Source organism: Callithrix jacchus, chromosome 4 (genome assembly GCF_049354715.1).
Source record: "Callithrix jacchus isolate 240 chromosome 4, calJac240_pri, whole genome shotgun sequence".
Taxonomy (NCBI): domain Eukaryota; kingdom Metazoa; phylum Chordata; class Mammalia; order Primates; family Cebidae; genus Callithrix; species Callithrix jacchus.
Window position 1 is genome coordinate 162074546 of NC_133505.1, and position 18418 is coordinate 162092963.

The 18418-nt window shown below is 37.0% G+C and overlaps 1 protein-coding gene across 4 annotated transcripts in view; it reads right to left on the reverse strand.

Moving 5' to 3' along the window:
• Positions 1-18418, reverse strand: part of TFB1M (transcription factor B1, mitochondrial) — a 59565-nt gene that overhangs the window by 25416 nt on the left and 15731 nt on the right. For all 4 annotated transcript variants that reach the window (XR_013534638.1, XM_017971506.4, XM_054254556.2 and 1 more), the window contains one exon: positions 7400-7519. Coding sequence is in view for 3 of the 4 variants with exons in the window: in XM_017971506.4 (XP_017826995.1) it covers positions 7400-7519 (120 nt within the window). In the remaining variant the exon portion in view is untranslated. The remainder of the gene's footprint in view (positions 1-7399; positions 7520-18418) is intronic.

The window sequence follows — 18418 nt, forward strand, 5'->3', positions numbered from 1 at the left end:
AGCTGCTGGCACTGATGGGTGCTAATGGCTCCCAGAGATGCAGCTACCTCTACTGGGAAGTGACTGCCCCACTGCTCTCAGCAAAGACTGACTGGCACAGGTTCCAATAAGCCAGTCCCTTGCATCAAGGGAACACAGATGCTGTGGGCAATCTGTGCTACACAGCTCCTTCTCCCACTGTGGCTCCAGGCTGAAGCTGGTTTCTAGGAGGAACAATACTCTTGCTTAGCTCTTCCCCTGCCCTTTCCTGCTGCCTTCATGTCCCTTCTCCTAAGGGTCCTTCTTAATACACAGTCTTTATGAAATCTCATCTCAATCTCTGCTTCTAGGAAAAAAATATAGACCAAATACGGAAGAGTCTTAACATAGCAGAAAAATATTCGTCTTCTGACCTTATGCCACAATGATTCTTGAACACAAGGTAAACATAAAACAGAAATAACATCCTCAGTAACAGATTTCAAAAAACACAAAGGCATGAAAAACAGTTGTTTCTTCTGTGGACCTGTCCACCCATCAAACTCAAGACTATCTCCCACAGAGGTCAAGACCTCAATAGCTGTGAACAAGTGGGGTTGGAAGCCTCTAAAATGCTCTTCAAAGGTCAAGAATAGATGCCTCAAGCTCCAATCTTTGCTTTATATGTCATGGTTATATCATTAACTCATCTACAATTTTAGACACTATTTATGATTTAAATTTGTACCATGTTTGAGGGTAGCTTGTTCTATATACCATGCTTCCAAACAGGCAAAATTAAATATAAATTGTATATATAGTTTAACAATTATAATCCTGACTATTATATCATACAACTTAATCCACAAATATTTGTTCATATCATAACAACTACTTTGACTGGCAGCAATCACGTGTGACACACTCATTTTAGGTGCTCTGCACTGGTTATTTCTATTCCTCACAAACGTCCTTCAAGGGTGGTATTACTGGCCAAATCTGGATGTATTAAACTCAGCCATTTACCTGACAAAGTTCTCAAAACTAGCAGTACTGGAATTCCGGTAAGTCTAGCTTAGTTCAAAGTCTACTGCCTCTTATCAGTGTCAATAAAAAAACCTGTTACAACTCTCATAATACAACTAAATCATTTTCTACTAGGTCAGAGTATAGAATAGGGTTGAGAACTAAAAAGCCCATCCATTCCTTAGGAACTGTGTTAGATTATGAGGCCTATTACCACAATTCATTTAAAAAAAAAAAATGAAAGAATTTTGAAGGGCTAGCTCACTATTTCTCAAACCTGAGAAATGTGGAGACTAGCTGAAAAAAAAATTAAGCGTGGAACCCCAGAAATATGTGGATTCTCAGCGATCTACAGGAGCTCATAGAGAAGCTAGCTTGAGAAACTTAAGAAACAGGTTGTATTCTGCCATGAAAACAATTTTAGTTGCGACTCTGCATTGCAAAAGACACTCTGTCTTGTAAAATAATTTCATTAACAGTAAAATGAAACATGAAATTAAAAACATTCTAACTTAAAAGCTACATACTACAGACTCTGGTACTTTAAGAGACACAAAAGTAGACCAATTAATTAGCTATTTTTTAGAACCTAACAGGTTGTCTGTTTTGTAGACAAAGTATTTGGGTTCAAATTTTGGGGACTGCATAGATAGCTTAATCAGACTGAAATTCAGCAGTCATCCAGTCCACAAAGTCAGAATAGGATGGTAATAGTTTAATGGTAGGGTGAGCTCTGCCTTTAAAGTTTAATTGAGAGAGTTAATCGAAAAATTAAGAAAACAGAAGGGATAACAGATTCTCATAGGAAAAAACCCTGAAGGTGGTTATAAGTAAACCCCTCAATGTATCATAGAGGAAATTCTCTATATCTGATTCCTGGAGTTTTGATTGAGAATAAGTAACAAATGTTAGTAAATTTCTCCCTCTCTCAACCACCCAGTAATCTGCCCAACCTCTATTTTTAGCACTTATCTTACCTTGTGTTGCAATTATGTGCAACTAAGAGTTTCTCTTCTGGCATGCAGGTTTAGTTAGAGTAGAGTTCTGACTTACAATTTTATTATCTCTGTAAAAACTCTCCCCTTTCTAATTTGAGAAAATAAATTTTTAAAAAATTTGCTCAATGTAACTATCAGTAAAATATTTTCTGACTTTCCTCAGAATATTCCTGCTTTGGCCTAATATGGTTAAACTACTTCAGAGCAGCAGAGAATTCTTTTAGAATTAAAATTTAGCCTGTAATCCTGCAGCTGGGGAGGCTGAAGCGGGTGAATCACCTGAGCCATGAGTTCAAGACCAGCCTGGCCAATATGGCGAAACCCTGTCTCTATTAAAAACTACAAAAATTAGCCGGGCCTGGTGGTACATACCTGTAAGTCCTTGACAAGTACTTTCTTGGATTACAAATAAAGCCCACATATGTAATAGTTATAATAAAAATGTGAAGTAAATTGCTATGAAAATGCTTAATTTGACAAAACATAAACATCCCTCAATAAAAAAAGAATCAAACACACAGCTAGCTTTTTTTCCAAATAATAAATATTTTCTTGTGGCCTTAATCCCAGAGAAGTAAATTTTAATAAACTACCTATGTACCTTACCCCTAAATCAAAGATAAAAGTGGATAATAACTTCTAAGTACCATCAAATAATCTCAACTAGGTAACTGAAACAGAGTTAGAAAGCCTCCGCTAAAAACATTTTAATATCTATCTTAAGAACCCATTGGTAAAATTTAAATAGCCTTGAGATTTTGGATAATGGTAATAACCATAACTATACAGGTTTATGAGTAAAGATCTTGGTTTTTGATATAATGAGTCTTACAGACTCTCTGGGACGCAAGCAGTGACTGGAGGGAAATTTATAGCACTAAATGCCCACAAGAGAAACGAGGAAAGATCTAAAATCGACACCCTAATGTCATGACTAAAAGAACTAGAGGAGCAAGATCAAACAAATTCAAAAGCTACCTGAAGACAAGAAATAACTAAGGTCAGCAGAACTGAGAAAGATAGATACACAAAAAATGCTTAAAAAAAAAAATCAATGAATCCAGGAGCTGGTTTTTTGAAAAGATCAACAAAATAGACCACTAATAAAGAAGAAAAGAGAGAAAAGTCAAATAGATGCAATAAAAAATGATAAAGGGGATATCACCACCAATCCTACAGAAATACAAACTACCATCAGACAATATGACAAACACCTCTATGCAAAGAAACCAGTAAATCTAGAAGAAATGGATAAATTTCTGGACACTTACACCCTCCCAAGACTAAACCAGGAAGAAGCTGAATCCCTGAATAGACCAATAACAAAATCTGGTATTGAGGCAGCAATTAATAGCTTACCAACCAAAAAAAGTCCAGGACCAGACAAATTCACAGCCAAATTCTACAGGTGGTACAAAGAGGAGCTGGTACCACTCATTCTGAAACTATTCCAAACAACACAAAAAGAGGGAACCCTCTCTAACTCATTTTATGAGACCAAGATCATCCTGATACCAAAAGCTGGAAAGGATACAACTAAAAAAGAAAATTTCAGGCCAATATCCATGATGAACATTGACACGAAAATACTCCATAAAATACTGGCAAACCATATCCAACAGCACGTCAGAAAGCTTATTCATAACAATTAAGTTGGCTTCATCCCGGGGATGCAACACTGGTTCAACATACTCAAATCAATAAACATAATCCATCACATAAACAGAACCAAAGACAAAACCACATGATTATTTCAACAGACGCAGAGAAGGCCTTTGACAAAATTAAACAGCCCTTTATGCTAAAAACTGTCAATGAACTAGGTATCGTTGGAACACATCTCAAAATAATGAGAGCTATTTATGACAAACCCACAGCTATTATCACACTGATTGGGCAAAATCTGGAAGCATTCCCTTTGAAAACTGGAACGAGACAAGCATGCCCTCTCTTGCCACTCCTATTCAACATAGTATTGGAAGTTCTGGCCAGGGCAATCAGGCAAGAATGAAATAAAGGGTATTCAATCAGGAAAAGAGGAAGTCAGATTGTCTTTATTTGCAGACAACATGACTATATATTTGGAAAACCCCATGGTCTCAGCCCCAAATCTCCTGAAGCTGATAAGCAACTTCAGCAAAGTCTCAGGATACAAAATCAATATGCAAAAATCATAAGCGTTCCTATACACCAGTAATAGAGAGTCAAACCATGAGTGAACTGTCATTCACAACTGCTATAAAGAGAATAAAATACTGTAGAATATAACAAGGGATGTGATGGACCTCTTCAAGTAGAACTAGAAACCACTGCTCAAAGAAGAAAGAGAGGACATAGATGGAAAAACAGTCCATGCTCATGGTTAGGAAGAATCAATTTTGTGAAAATGGCCATACTGCCCAAAGTAATTGATAGATTCAACGCTATCCCCATCAAGCTACCACTGACTGACTTCACAGAATTGAAAAAAAACACCTTAAATTTCATATGGAACCAAAAAATAGTCTGCACAGCCAAGACAATCCTAAGCACAAAAAAAAAAAAAAAAAAAAAAAGCTAGAGGCATCACACTACCTAACTTCAAACTATACTACAAGTCTACAGTAATCAAAACAGCATGGTACTGCTACCAAAAGAGATATAGAACAATGGAATAGAACAGAGGCCTCCGAAATAACGCCACACATCTACAACCATCTGATCTTTCAAAAATCTGACCAAAACAAGCAATGGCGAAAGGATTCCCTATTTAATAAATGGTGTTGGAACAACTGGCTAGTCATATCCAGAAAGCTGAAACTATATTCCTTCCTTACAGCTTATACAAAAATTAACTCTAGATGGATTAAAGATTTAAACATGAGGCCTAACACCATAAAAACCCTAGAAGAAAACCTAGGCAATACCATTCGGGACATATGCATGGGCAAGGACTTCATGACTGAAATGCCAAAAGCAATGGCAACAAATACCAAAGTGGACAAATGGGATCTAATTAAACTTAAAAGCTTCTGCACAGCAAAAGAAACTATCAATAGAGTGAACCAGCAACCAACAGAATGGGAAAAAAAATTTGCAATCTACCCATCTGACAAAGAGTTAATACCCAGAATCTATGGAGAACTTAAACAAACTTACAAGAAAAAAAAACTCCACCAAAAAGTGGGCGAAGGATATGAACAGATACTTCTCAAAAGAAGACATTCATGCAGCCAATAAACATATGAAAAAAAGCTCATCATCATTAGTTGTTAGAGAAATACAAATCAAAACCACATTGCAACACCATCGCACATGAGTTAGAATGGTGATCATTAAAAAAAATCAGGAAACAACAGATGCTGGAGAGGAGGTGGAGAAAAAAAACACTTTACACTGCTAGTGGGAGTGTAAATTAGTTCAACCATTGTGGAAGTCAGTGTGGCAATTCCTCAAGGATCCAGAAACAGAAATACCATTTGACCCAGCAATCCCATTATTGGGTATATACCCAAAGGATTATAAATCACTGTTATAAAGAGACATGCACATATATGTTTACTGTGGCACTGTTCACAATAGCAAATACTTGGAACCAATCCAAATGCCCATCAGTGGTAGACTGGATAAAGAAAATGTGGCACATATACACAATGGAATAGTAAGCAGCCATAAAAAGGATGAGTTCATATCCTTTGCAGACACACAGATAAAACTGGAAACCATCATTCTCAGAAAACTGCCATAAAAACAGAAAACCAAACACCACATGTTCTCACTCACAAGTGGGTGCTGAACAACGAGAACACATGGACACAGGGAAGGGAACATCACACACTGGGGTCTGTTGAGGGGTGGGGGACTAGGGAAGGGATAGTGGAGGGGGGAATAGGGGAGGGACAGCATTAGGAGAAATACCTAATGTAGATGACAGGGTGATGGATGCAGCAAACCACCATGGCATGTGTATACCTATGTAACAAACCTGCATGTTTTGCACATGTACCCCGAAACTTAAAGTATATATAATAAAAAATAATGAGTCTTAACACTATTTAAAATGTTATGCACACAGATATGGATGACGAGAAGAAAGCAAGCTACATGGTCACTGGTTTTTTGGTTTCTTTTTCATTAGAATGGCCACCTGTACTAGTAGAGAAAGTCCCTGAAAGCACACGTTTTAAATTTGAAGATAACCTATAAAGTATCTCCAGTCATCAAATTCTGTCTTGGAGCTAATTATTCTGGGAAAAGTCATTTGCAATGTCTCTGAAATTTGAGGGTGGCACTGATAGCAAGCTCCCTGAGCTCGTTTTAGAAAAAGCTGACAATTACGTCTGTTACGTAAGTGAAAGATGGCCTGACTTCCTAGTCACCTGAATGCCCAGCTAACTGGCCAAATGGCAGAGGAAGTATGAAGGTGGCAGCGAAGAGCATGGAGATCACTCATCGTGTGCTTCAAGACAGACAAGTAGATCTAACACTATTGGTTGGGGTCCCCATTCTAAATCTATAATCTGTATCTAAATGTATAGTCACATAATGCAAATTTTTTCATGCTATCTCTTGTTATTTATAAAGGATACATGACGTAAGAGAAACTCTGCAAGACCTTATATTTGAGAGTTTTAGGGACCAATGAGAAATTTCTATTCCTCATGAGGCTGTGAATTCCCTGAAGGCAGACTCTGTATCTGATTAGGCTCATATCCCTGTTGTTCCCCCTTGCTGCCCAGCCCATTTTCAAACAGTAAATGCTCAATATACATTCACTGAAGAAAAACGTGAGTTTTTTATATCACACATCTTGCAGTAACTCACCAAGCAGTGGTTTTGCTAAAATTGATACCAGCTTTTTAATTTTAATTTTTGGCAGAGAAACTCTGTTTCTATAACTAGCACTTACTCATGTAACTAGCATATAATAGTCAAAGCCTAGTTTAATATTCAACTGTTTTTTCTGCAGATGATTTATCACAAATAACACTAACATAATAAGGTCTCCCAAAAAAGTGTTAAAAAAATCATAATAATGTTTGATGTAGCTTTAGGTAGAGGCCTCTATCAGAAATCACAGAAGTATTTTCTTTCTTTTCTCAAATATTGGGTGTCCATGTAACTTATCTTCCATACGGGGATACTTTTAGAGTAAATTATGATGACGAAGATGATGAAAGATACTACCACCAGGGTAACATGCATGAACCTAAACATTCAGTCACCCTACCTAAGGTGAAGAACAATTATAACAAGAACTAGGTATTCATACTATGATTTTTGTGGTTCTTATTAAGGAGAAGTACAGTGTTTGCATCCTTTAGGATCTAACCTTTGTTTATGTGCAAACACTGTACTTCTCCCGAATAAGGTTGACATATCTCAGGGGAACAAAGGTCCTAATTCTGATATACTGCAACAAACAAGCAGAAACTCACCTCTGGTTTGGGGACAAAAGCTCGTCCTGGAATAGTAAAGATGTGTCGAACATTGCAGAGGTACTGAGCCATAACAGAGAGGCGACTACGCTGTTTGCTTCCTGTAGTGGCTGCAAGTCTCTAGAGAGAGACAAAAATGAATTTTAGCAAGTAATTAGTTCAGCCCGAATAGATGAAAGAGAGTCAACATTCCATTATTTCTGAACACCACGTGGACTTTTTGAGGCAAATCTGAAAAGGATAGGCTATCTGACACATGACATGCAGCAAACATGGGGAATGTTTTCCTCCAACATCAACTGAGGTACACCTAAGAAGTGTGAGTTATGGCAAATATAATGCACTAAAAAATAATAACATTTGTTCTACCACTGGCTGTTGGGATTTTCAAACCACCGTTATATTCTATGGCAGAAGGTCCTACATAAAACAAGCAATTGATAAATATTTGATGTAGAAATTAGCAAGTATAACGAAAAATGAAAGATGCTTAAATACTTAATTTTCTGAATCACCCCAATATATGAATGAAGTTTTAAATGGTGTGCTTTTTTTCATTTAATATAATAAAACCTTGAGTATTCAGAACTCTTGGGGAATTGGCTGTTCTTGACAAATAATTTTTGTAAAAGCCTAGTGATTTACTCTTTTAAGCACTCAAACATTTTTGTTTTGTAATTAACTAGATATATTTAAATTAATTCATAAATGCAATGCAATTGCAAAAAAAGTTCAACAGAATTTTAAAAATTAATTTCCATGTGTATTACATATACTTTTAAAATTAAATTCCATATAAAATTTATCTAAGACCAAGAATGGCCAGGATACTCCTGAAGAATACCAACAAGGATAAGGGAGCTCACCCTACCATATATCAAATTGATGCAGATACGGTAACAGGTTAAAGACACATTTTAAACAGTGTAAGACAGATCAATGAAACAAATGCCTTAGAAACAGATCCAAGCATATGCAGATATTCAAAATACGATACATGCAATGTAGCAACTGCTAACAGAAAAGGATGAATCATTCAATAAGTGACATTGGTATAACTGGATATCTATAGGAGAAAACAGTAGGTCCCAATCTCACACCATAACCAAAAATAAACTAAGCAAATTAACAGTAAGTGAAAAGCAAACTTTAAAATTTTTAGATGTAAATATCTACGACCTCCATGGTAGGGAAGAATTTCTTAAAGATGCAAAAGCAGAGCCATATAAGAAAAGATATATATACATATATTATATTATATATTATATATATTATTAAAAAATTATAATTTTTATATAAAATCTAATATTAAAAATTAAATACTAAAATATATTTAAAATATATTATTTATTATTTATAAATATATTTAAAATATATTATTTATTATTAAAAATAAATATATATTTATAAATATATAAATATATATATTTATAAAATATAATATACATATTTATTTTTTTTTTTGCACTTGGCTGGGCACAGTGGCTCATGCCTGTAATTCAGTGCTTTGGAAAGCCAAAGCAGGAGGATTGCCAGAGGCTAGGAGGAGTTCAAGACCAGCCTGGGCAACACAGCAAGATGCCCTCAACAATAACAACAATAACAAACTACCATGCTTTGCTCTATTAAAATTGTTAATTTCTGTATAATAAAAACACTATAAATGTTTATAAGTCACAGACTATGAGAAAGTATTTGAAACTTTTAAGTGTTCAGAATACAGATGAAACTCCTATACATCAATAATCATAAGATAAACAGCTAACAGAATATATAAGGCAACTCACATAAAAAAATCCAAATAAACCATAATCATAAACTATGCTCAACCACAGGACAAAGTAGGAATATGCAAATTAGATCATTAGATATAATTTTGAAAAAATCCAAATAGAACCTAACATTGGAGAGTATCTGCAGCTACAGAAACTTTCAGATACTGCTAGTGAGAGAGGAAATCTGTACAAGCACTTGTGGCATCATCTGGCAATACAGAGCAGAGCTGAAGCTGTGTAAACCCTCATGCCCTCTAGGTCTCTAAGAACACATCCTAGAGCACAGCATACATGCTTACAAAGAAGATAGATATAAAAATATTCATTGTGGCATTATGCGTCATGTCAAAAAATGCAAAAATTAATAAAAATCTATCAAGAGGTGAATGGAAAAATAAACTGTGATAATTTTGATAATGGGATATGAAATAATAGTTAAAATAAATAGCAAAGGTTATCAACATAGTTGGAATCCCAAAATGGAATAAAAAATAATCAAGCCACAGAAAATTTGTACAGTATAATGTCATTTATATAAAAACTTGAGGCTGGGCGAGGTGGCTCACGCCTATAATCCCAGCACTTTGGGAGGCTGAGATGGGCGGATCACGAGGTCAAGAGATTGAGACCATCCTGGCCACCATGGTGAAACTCCATCTCTACTAAAAAATACAGAAATTAGCCAGGCATGGTGGTGCACACCTATAGTCCCAGCTACACAAGAGGCTGAGGCAGGAGAATAAAGCGTGGTGGTGCGCTCCTGTAGTCCCAGCTACATGAGAGGCTGAGGCAAGAGAATCACCTCCACCCAGGAGGTGGAAGTTGCAGTAAGTCAAGATGGTGCACCTGTACTCCAGCCTGGCAACAGAATAAGTCCCTGTCTCACAAAAAAAAAAAACCCCAAAAACCAAAAAAACAAACAAAAACTTGAAAAGATTACTCCTATAATTTAGTCTCTCTCTCCTTCTTTGTGTGTGTGTGTGTGTGTGAGAGAGAGAGAGAGAGAGAGAGAGAGAAGAGAGAGGGAGTGTGTGTGTGTGTGTGTGTAGTGTCTAGTGTGTTACTTATATTCAGTACCAGGAGAAAATATGCATGGAAATGGCGATGATGACGTTTAAGATGGTACAACTCATAGGAGGGAAAGAAAGGGGATAGAAGAGGGCTCCAAATATATGAACATTTTATTTCTTTAAAAAATATGGCAATATGTTAAAATTCAACAGAGAGCTGAGTGGTGGGTAAAAAAGCTTAGGGATGCTTATCTTCCTAAAATGTATCTTGCTTTCTCTGTGTTCTTAAGAGCTCAAAGGACATTCTAACACTCTTTTGAATGATTCAGGGGCAACATTACAAACACCAATGATTACTGGAATAATCCTGGGGCTAGGTAGGCAGGCAGGGGCCCCACTGCTTCACAGTAAAAGACATGGTGCTTTCTGAGTTGTGTTTGTGGCTGCTGGGTTTTCCGCTTCACTGCAATGTACCCACATGGTCTAATCACTTCTTCTACTTTGCTGCTTGTAGCCTGCTGTGGACATGAAAACTGTATAATTTACCTTATTAAAGCTTTGCCTTAAGGAAGATTAAAAAATAGGTTATGTGTGAGTAAAGGAAGAAACTTCTGTGGGCAAAGTTACAGATTGTACTGAAAGCCAATCTTTCATCTCATACCCCTTCCTCCTGACCTTTTTATTTTAAACTGTCTGGCTCTTGTCTGTTTGGAGAGTTGAAATTATTGTGATGTTGTGTTCAAGATAAGTGATGAGTTACTATAGCATATTAAGACAAAATATAACCTTCCTTACTAAAATGTAAAACCAAGATATATATACTCTCATGCAGCTACAAAAAATGACAGAAGTAGAGATTTAAGTTAAAGAATAAGCTTATGGATCAAATGGTCAAAAATACTTCTAGTTCTTCATAAAGTGAAAAAGGAGCTTAATCTTACTACTGGCAAAAGATTCAAAAATTTAAAATGCATTGCAAAATTTTAATATCCAAATGGCACGATTCAAAAAAGATCTTATTTAAGTATATTTCACTTAGAATGCTATGCACACAGCCAGAAATGTCAGGGGAATATGTGTCTTAATCCATTAACTTGACCTATTCAATTCAGTCTTTGTAGCATATAGCCCCAGGCTGTAGAGATGAAAACATGTGAATCATATATTTCAATTTAGAAGAAAGCAGCACACAGAGCTGTCCCTAACTCATTAACGAAAAATTCTTATCACAGACCAGAAAGGTCTACAAAAGATTTCATTCAAAGCTGGCATAAAACTTAAACGGTCTATCAACCTCAAATATACATTGCTGTTTCTGTGATAGATATACTACAGGGAAAGCTATGAAAATTTAACATCCATTGTAAGATAGATGATTTTTGCAACAAAAGGTCAGGACACCAAACTATTTAATTTTTCATTAAAAGGACACCTCTAACCCTTGAGTTTTTAAAAAGCATTTTGATGGAGTATGAGAAAAACAAGGGGTCAAACAATTTACAAGGACAGTGTTTTCTTATTAATCTAAAATAATTTTAAGTACAAGTGGAAAAATTACACGTACAATTGAGAAGCTAAGCAGCCATGTATCAGGGACAATGAGAACTATGTAATGTAATTAATGGAAAGGTGACTCCCTCCCTGCTAGGGATGTACCCATAAACAGCCAGAGTCCTCTGGAGATGGTAGGAGAAAAAAAGGCTGATACTGGACCCAGAAAGGAAAGAACACAAGGCCAGCAACATCAAGAACTCGAACATCATGACTTTGGCACAAAACACACTAACTGTACTCGAGTTCGGCTTTCCCTGTAACTGCTTCACGACCTTTTGGAAGGCATTAATCCCTTTTGAGCCTCAGTTCATCACTTATATTAATAAAATGAGGCTAGATGGGATAAGTTCTCACTTACAGCTTAAGAGTCTGATTCTATTTTATGAGCTGTAACTTTATACTATCTATATGTCCCTTAATATCTACGAGCTAAATTCTTACATTTAGATCCTGTAGTCCTAGAGACAGGAATAAGACAACAGTGCTCATTTATTTCTGTTTTGTAGTTCGCAAGGCCAAACAAAGTAAATGTTAAAAAGAGCTTTCTGTGGCTAAGACATAAAATTACATATACAACCATGTGAAGAGCAAATGGCATATAAGAAAATGCAGCTATATGAAAGGGTTTGAATTGGTGCCCCTGCCCAAATCTCATGTCAAATTGTAATCCCCAAGTTTGAGAAGGGGTCTGGTGAAAGGTGACTGGATCAAGGGGGCAGATTTGTTCTCACAACAGTGAGTGATTTCTCAGGAGAACTGGTTGTTACAAAGTGTGTAGCCCCTCCCCTCCCTCTCTCTTCCTGCTGCTCCAGCCATGTAAGCCATGCCTGCTTCCCCTTTGCCTTCCACCATGACTAAGTTTCCTGAGGTCTCCCCATCTGTACTTCCTGTAGAGCTGCAGAAACGTGAGCCAATTAAACCTCTTTTTATTTTTTTATATCCAGTCTCAGGTATCTCTTTACAGCAGTGCATAGAACAGAATAATATACTACATATTCTTTCACTGAAACTTTCACTTGCAAAACATGAAAATCAGAGGACCAGTGTTACCCAGACTTCTAAGGTATTCCATACATTATAGACTCCATATAAACTCTTCTCAATATTCATGCTGAAATTTAACTAAAATCAACTTTTTATGTTAAAGAAGAAGAGCTGCATATGCTGAAGTCAAAGCAACACTAATAACCACAACTGACATTGAGTCACTGAAAATATTACTCCATCTCTTCTTAAGTCCCTATTTCTTTGTGTTTCCCCCCACACAAATAGAGTACATAGTATTTTGTATCTCTATTGTGTTACTCAAGAACAGAAATACCAAAATAATCATGTCAGCTGAGAAAAATAAATCCAAAGATGTGGTATAGGAAGAAATATAATTGGACTTTGTCCCTGGTTCCTTGCACACACCTCCTAATACCCCTGAAATTTCCTGAGTGATAGGCATGTCGTTTTTTAAATTTACAAGTCCCCCAGAATTTACAGTAATGAGATAACTTAGGATGAGGCCTCTAGGTAGCTCAAGATGGGGCTGGTCACTGAGACCTACTGATTACCCATTACTTCAATATAGGTAAAGTGTTTCCCTGAGTTTTTGAGTCAATCTGACAAATGATTTAACTGAGGAGGGGGTCATGGAAACATCTGATTAATTTTATCGCTGGTTGCTCAGAACTACTGGAGGCCCAGATTTGTGACTTTCATCTGAAGTGAGGAGTAGTCTTGCAGACGTGGCCCTTAACTTGTGGGATCTAACACTAAAAACAAGTGGACAGTGTCGAAATTGAATTAAACTCTAGGATGCCCAGCTGGTGTTTGGAGAATTGGAAATTGCTTGCTGTGGAAAAAACCCACACATCTGGTGTCAGAAGTTGTATAAGTGCAGAGGAAACAAGAATAGTTTCTGTCAGAACCAACATATCCAAATAAAATGACAAAGAAAACTCAGCATGGGCCCAATTCAAACCAACAGAAGAGAATTAGCAGGTTCACCAAGAGGAAATGACAGAGACCTTAAGGAAAGTGTTGGTATCATCTCAGGGTTCCTAGCAAACACAAAAGGGTCCTAGTTATTATGACGGAAAGTTCTAAGACTACTGAGAGAAAGATTATATGGCCAAAAAATCTAAAGGAAAGTTTTTCAACCTTGGCAAAAATGACATTGCGCTAATTAATGTTGGGTAGTTCTTCATTGTGGGAGGCTCTGCTGCACACCGAAGAATGTTTCCAGGTATCCCTAACCTTCTATCCACTAGAGACCAAAAGCCCCCTCCTGGGTGTAACAACCAAAAACGTGTCAGACATTGCCAAATATCCCTGAGGTGTAGATAAGTCAAAACTGCTCTCGTCGGAAATGATTGCCCTAAACAGGAACAAGGGTAAAAAGAGAGGGACAGATATAAGAAATGAAATTCCTATGATACACTCAAATTATTGGAGAGAAAGGCATTTAAAGAATTAAGCTTATTTAACAGTAGAGTCTATAGATTTCAAACAAATTGAAAAATTAAAAAGTTTTGTTCTGAAATAACTGTAAAGCTGAATAAGTCATAGGAAACAAGAGTTTTCATATACTGGACAACAGGCAGAACAGGTCTGTCGTCACTGAAATGGAAAGGAGATGAGCCTTAGATGCCCAGCTTGCAGAGGCCTGGAGGCCCTTTCTGGGCTGCAGCGGAGGCAAGGGGAGCACAAACTGAGTCTAGAGGTCTCCTCGATGCAGGGAACCAGAGCTGGAGATCCGGGAGTACTCAACAGGCGAAATTTGTGGGGTAGACTACCAGATATATGGAAAATGCACACACGTGGGTACCTCCCTGATTGGGAGGCTGAACTAGAACCAGGGGAAGGCAGGAGCAATTGGGGCTTACATGGCTCAAGAGGCCCTGATACAGGCAGGACGTTGGGTGCCGTACTCAGAAAGGTCATGACTTGGTACTGGGGCTCAATTAGCCCCAAATTAAAAGCTACCCTGGATCCACCAGAACAATAAAAGCCTCAAGAGATCTCATCTGTGTCAGAACAAACCCAAAATTCAACCCAATACCACAAAACCCAGCCCTCATCAGCATTAAAAAAACCTCTCACAATTCCTGTTTTGTTACAAGATACCAGGCTTTCAAAGAAACAAATAGAACCCATAGCAAGGGAGGAGAAATCAACCACTAAAACAGCAATGACAGAGGTAATGAAATTAGCAGTCAAGGATCTTAAAACAGCTACTTTATTTATTTATTTTTATTATTCAATTTTTTTGAGACAGGGTCTTGCTCTGTCGCCCAGGCTGGAGGAGTGCAGTGACGTGATTATGGCTCACTGTGGTCTTATCTCCTGGGCTTAGGTGATCCTCCTACCTCAGCCTCCTGAATAGCCAGGACCACAGGCACATGACACTAGGGCTGGCTAATTTATTTATTTATTTATTTTTTGTAGAGATGAGGTCTCCCTATGTTGCCCAGGCTGGTCTCCAACTCTGGGTTCAAGCAATCCTCCCACCTTAGCCTCCCAAAGTGTTGAGATTACAGGTGTGAGCCAGCACACCTGGCCAAAACATCTACTTTAAATATCATACATATGTACGAAAATGCCAAGGAAGGCACGAACACAATGAGGACAGAAAGAGAAGATCCAAAGATCCAATGGAACTTACAGAGATAAAAATACAGTATCTTGAATGAAAAATACATTGCATAAAATTAATGAACTAGACAATGCAGAAAAGGGTGGTGAATTTGAAAACATAACAATTAGAATTAATTTTTATGTATGGTGAGTTACCAACTTTTTTTTTCTTAACAGTTAACCGAATATCCATGTATTTACTTGATTCTTTCCTTCACTGCTGATTTTTGGTCTGACAATTATCATATGCTGCTAAGGTGTCTGCACTGGGCTTTCTAGTCTAAAAGTCGCTCTGTCATGTGCCGCTTGTCATACTGCTTTAATTATTAAAGCTTCATCATACATTTTAGCAGATGATAAGCAAGTCTTCTCTTATCACTCTCCTTTTTCAACACTTCTTATGTATTCTTGCAGGCCTGTTCCTCCAGATACTTAGAGCTTCGTATTTCAAGATAAATTCTTTGATAATTATAATTAAATATACAGAATTCTTGGAAAAATTAGCATCTTTACAATAATCATGCTTCCTTCTGGGGCTATGGTATTTCTCTTGATTTATCTCAGTAACCTTGAGATTCTCAGTAAGGTTTTGTAGTTATTTTCATATATGTCTCTCATTTTTTCTTAGGTTTTCAAAATAATTATCTCCAAATAATATTTTTGTACTTCTCATTTCAAAAATGGTATATTTCCCTTGTTTCACTCCCTGTTATATTTAGTTTTCTATTCATTTATCATGAATTCAATTTTCAACTCTTGAGTTTTTGTACCTTTTCTTTCACTGTATGCAAACTTGACAGTAGTTTTTATCAAATTCGCCTTTATTAGGCTTCGATCTGGACTAACTGTTCTTCCCAAGGACCCCTTCCTCTCTGTCCTATAGGGGCCCTCTGCTTCCTAGATTTCATGTCATTTTTTTCTTGATGTCTCTAATCAGACCAAAGCTTATATGGTCTTTCACCATTATGACCGAGGTGCTGACAGGGATAAATGAGGGCCAACTTGTGATCAAATGGAGCTAGGTTAATTGGGACTTCTAAGTTAAAAACAGTAAAACTGGCGCCTACTTCACAATACAGAGAAATCAATCTCAGGTGGACAATAGATATAGATGTAAATGTGGAAGGTAAACATAAAGCTTCTAGAAGTTAAAAGAATTCTTCATGAACTCAAGATATAAAAGGGTTTCCTCAACAAGACACAAAAAGCGCTAGACATAAATTTAAAATTAAGAATGCTTGCTCTTCAAAAGACACCATAAAAAGACAGTAACAACATGCCATAGAGTAGAAGAAATGCTTAATATATTTAACTTAGGACTAGTATGAAGAGTACTGAAGAGTATGTGAGAACTCTCCAAATCAATAGGAAAAAGATAAGCAACCCAAAAGAAAGATGAGCAAAAAGCAAGCACTACATAAAAAAGCAAGTAACCCAAAAGGCCAGTAAACACACAATAGTGCCCAATTTTGCTACAAAGACAAAATAAGACACAAGGACATTCCATTACCCTCAGATTAATAAGAGTGTACAAGTCTGGCAATAGTTACTACTGGCAAGAATATGGGAGCAAAATGAGCACATACACACCGCTGGTGGGAATATAAACAGGTGTGATGATTTCAGAGATCAATTTAGCCTATCTGTGCAAGAATAAAGATTGGCAGCTCCATTCCCAGGTAAATACGCTGGAAAACTTCTGCCCATGTGCCCTACCTGACATAGTATGGAATGCTTATGACAGTTTTGTTTGTAAAAACTGAACACTGAAACTAATTCAGGGTCCTCGAACATGAGAACAAATAAAGATTTTACAGAGTCAAATAGCGGGTAGTTCATATAGCTACCTAAGCAAACTACAGTCATGAGCAACATCAGTGAATTCTACAAATAATGTTCAGGATAAAAAGAATACATACTATATGAATACATACAGAATAGAGAATACGTATTATATGATTCCCGTTGTTGAAAGTGGACAAAACTAAAGTATATTCATCATAGGAATATCAATCTATGTGATAAGACTATGCAAGGGAATAATGAATCCAAATTCACAGTAGTAATTATCTTAGTAGCACGGGATGGAAAGGAGATGCAATTGGAGAGAGGGATACAATAGCCTATGAAAGGTACTGGTAATTCAATTACCAACGTGGGTGGTGGGGATTCAGGAGTTCCCTTTATGAAGCCATCCATGTACATTATATAGTCATCCCTTGGCATCTGTGGGTTCCATAACAATGGATTCAACCAACCCCAGATCAAAAATATTCAGGGAATAAAAAAGGATGGTTGCATCTGTACTGAACATGTACAGATTTTTCCCTTTTTATTCCCCAAATACTACAGTATAACAACTATTTATATTCCATTTATATTGTCTTAGGCATTATAAATACTCTAGAGATAATTTACAGTATATGGGATGACATGCATAGGTTATGTGCAAATACTATACTGTTTTAGATCAGGGACTTGAACATCCATAGATTTTGGTATTTGTGGGGGTTCTGGAACCAATTCCCTATGTATACCAAGGGATGGGTGGATACTCTTGTATCCTATGTCATAATAACATTTTTTTAAAAACACTTAGAGTCTGCACATCCCTCCTTATATCTCTGCAGCTCAAAAACCACCCTTGCCTACCCTGGAGAGTTTACTTTCTAGCGTGAACCCAGAACACTCCTGCCATGGGAATGCAGGCATAGCAGACTTTGCTGAGGTGAGCGGTGAAGTGCAATTTTTATACAGACAATGAGACCCTCAATCCCCTTTTCTTTCTCAGCTCTAAACTGATTATCATATTCTTTATCTGCCATGCCATTAAGCCTAAAGGAACGATTTTAAGGTATCCTGTGCCAATCCTGGGTATGGCTAACAGGGCATAGATTTTGTCTTTCTCCAATGGCATTGATGGCTGTTGCATCCCTGTGCCTGCTACATTCCCTCCTTGGCTAACCCACATCATTCATGTTTTCCCAGAAGTTCACAGCAGTTACATCTGTCATCATCATCATAGGTTTAACTTTTGGCTGAGCCAAAAGTTGGGC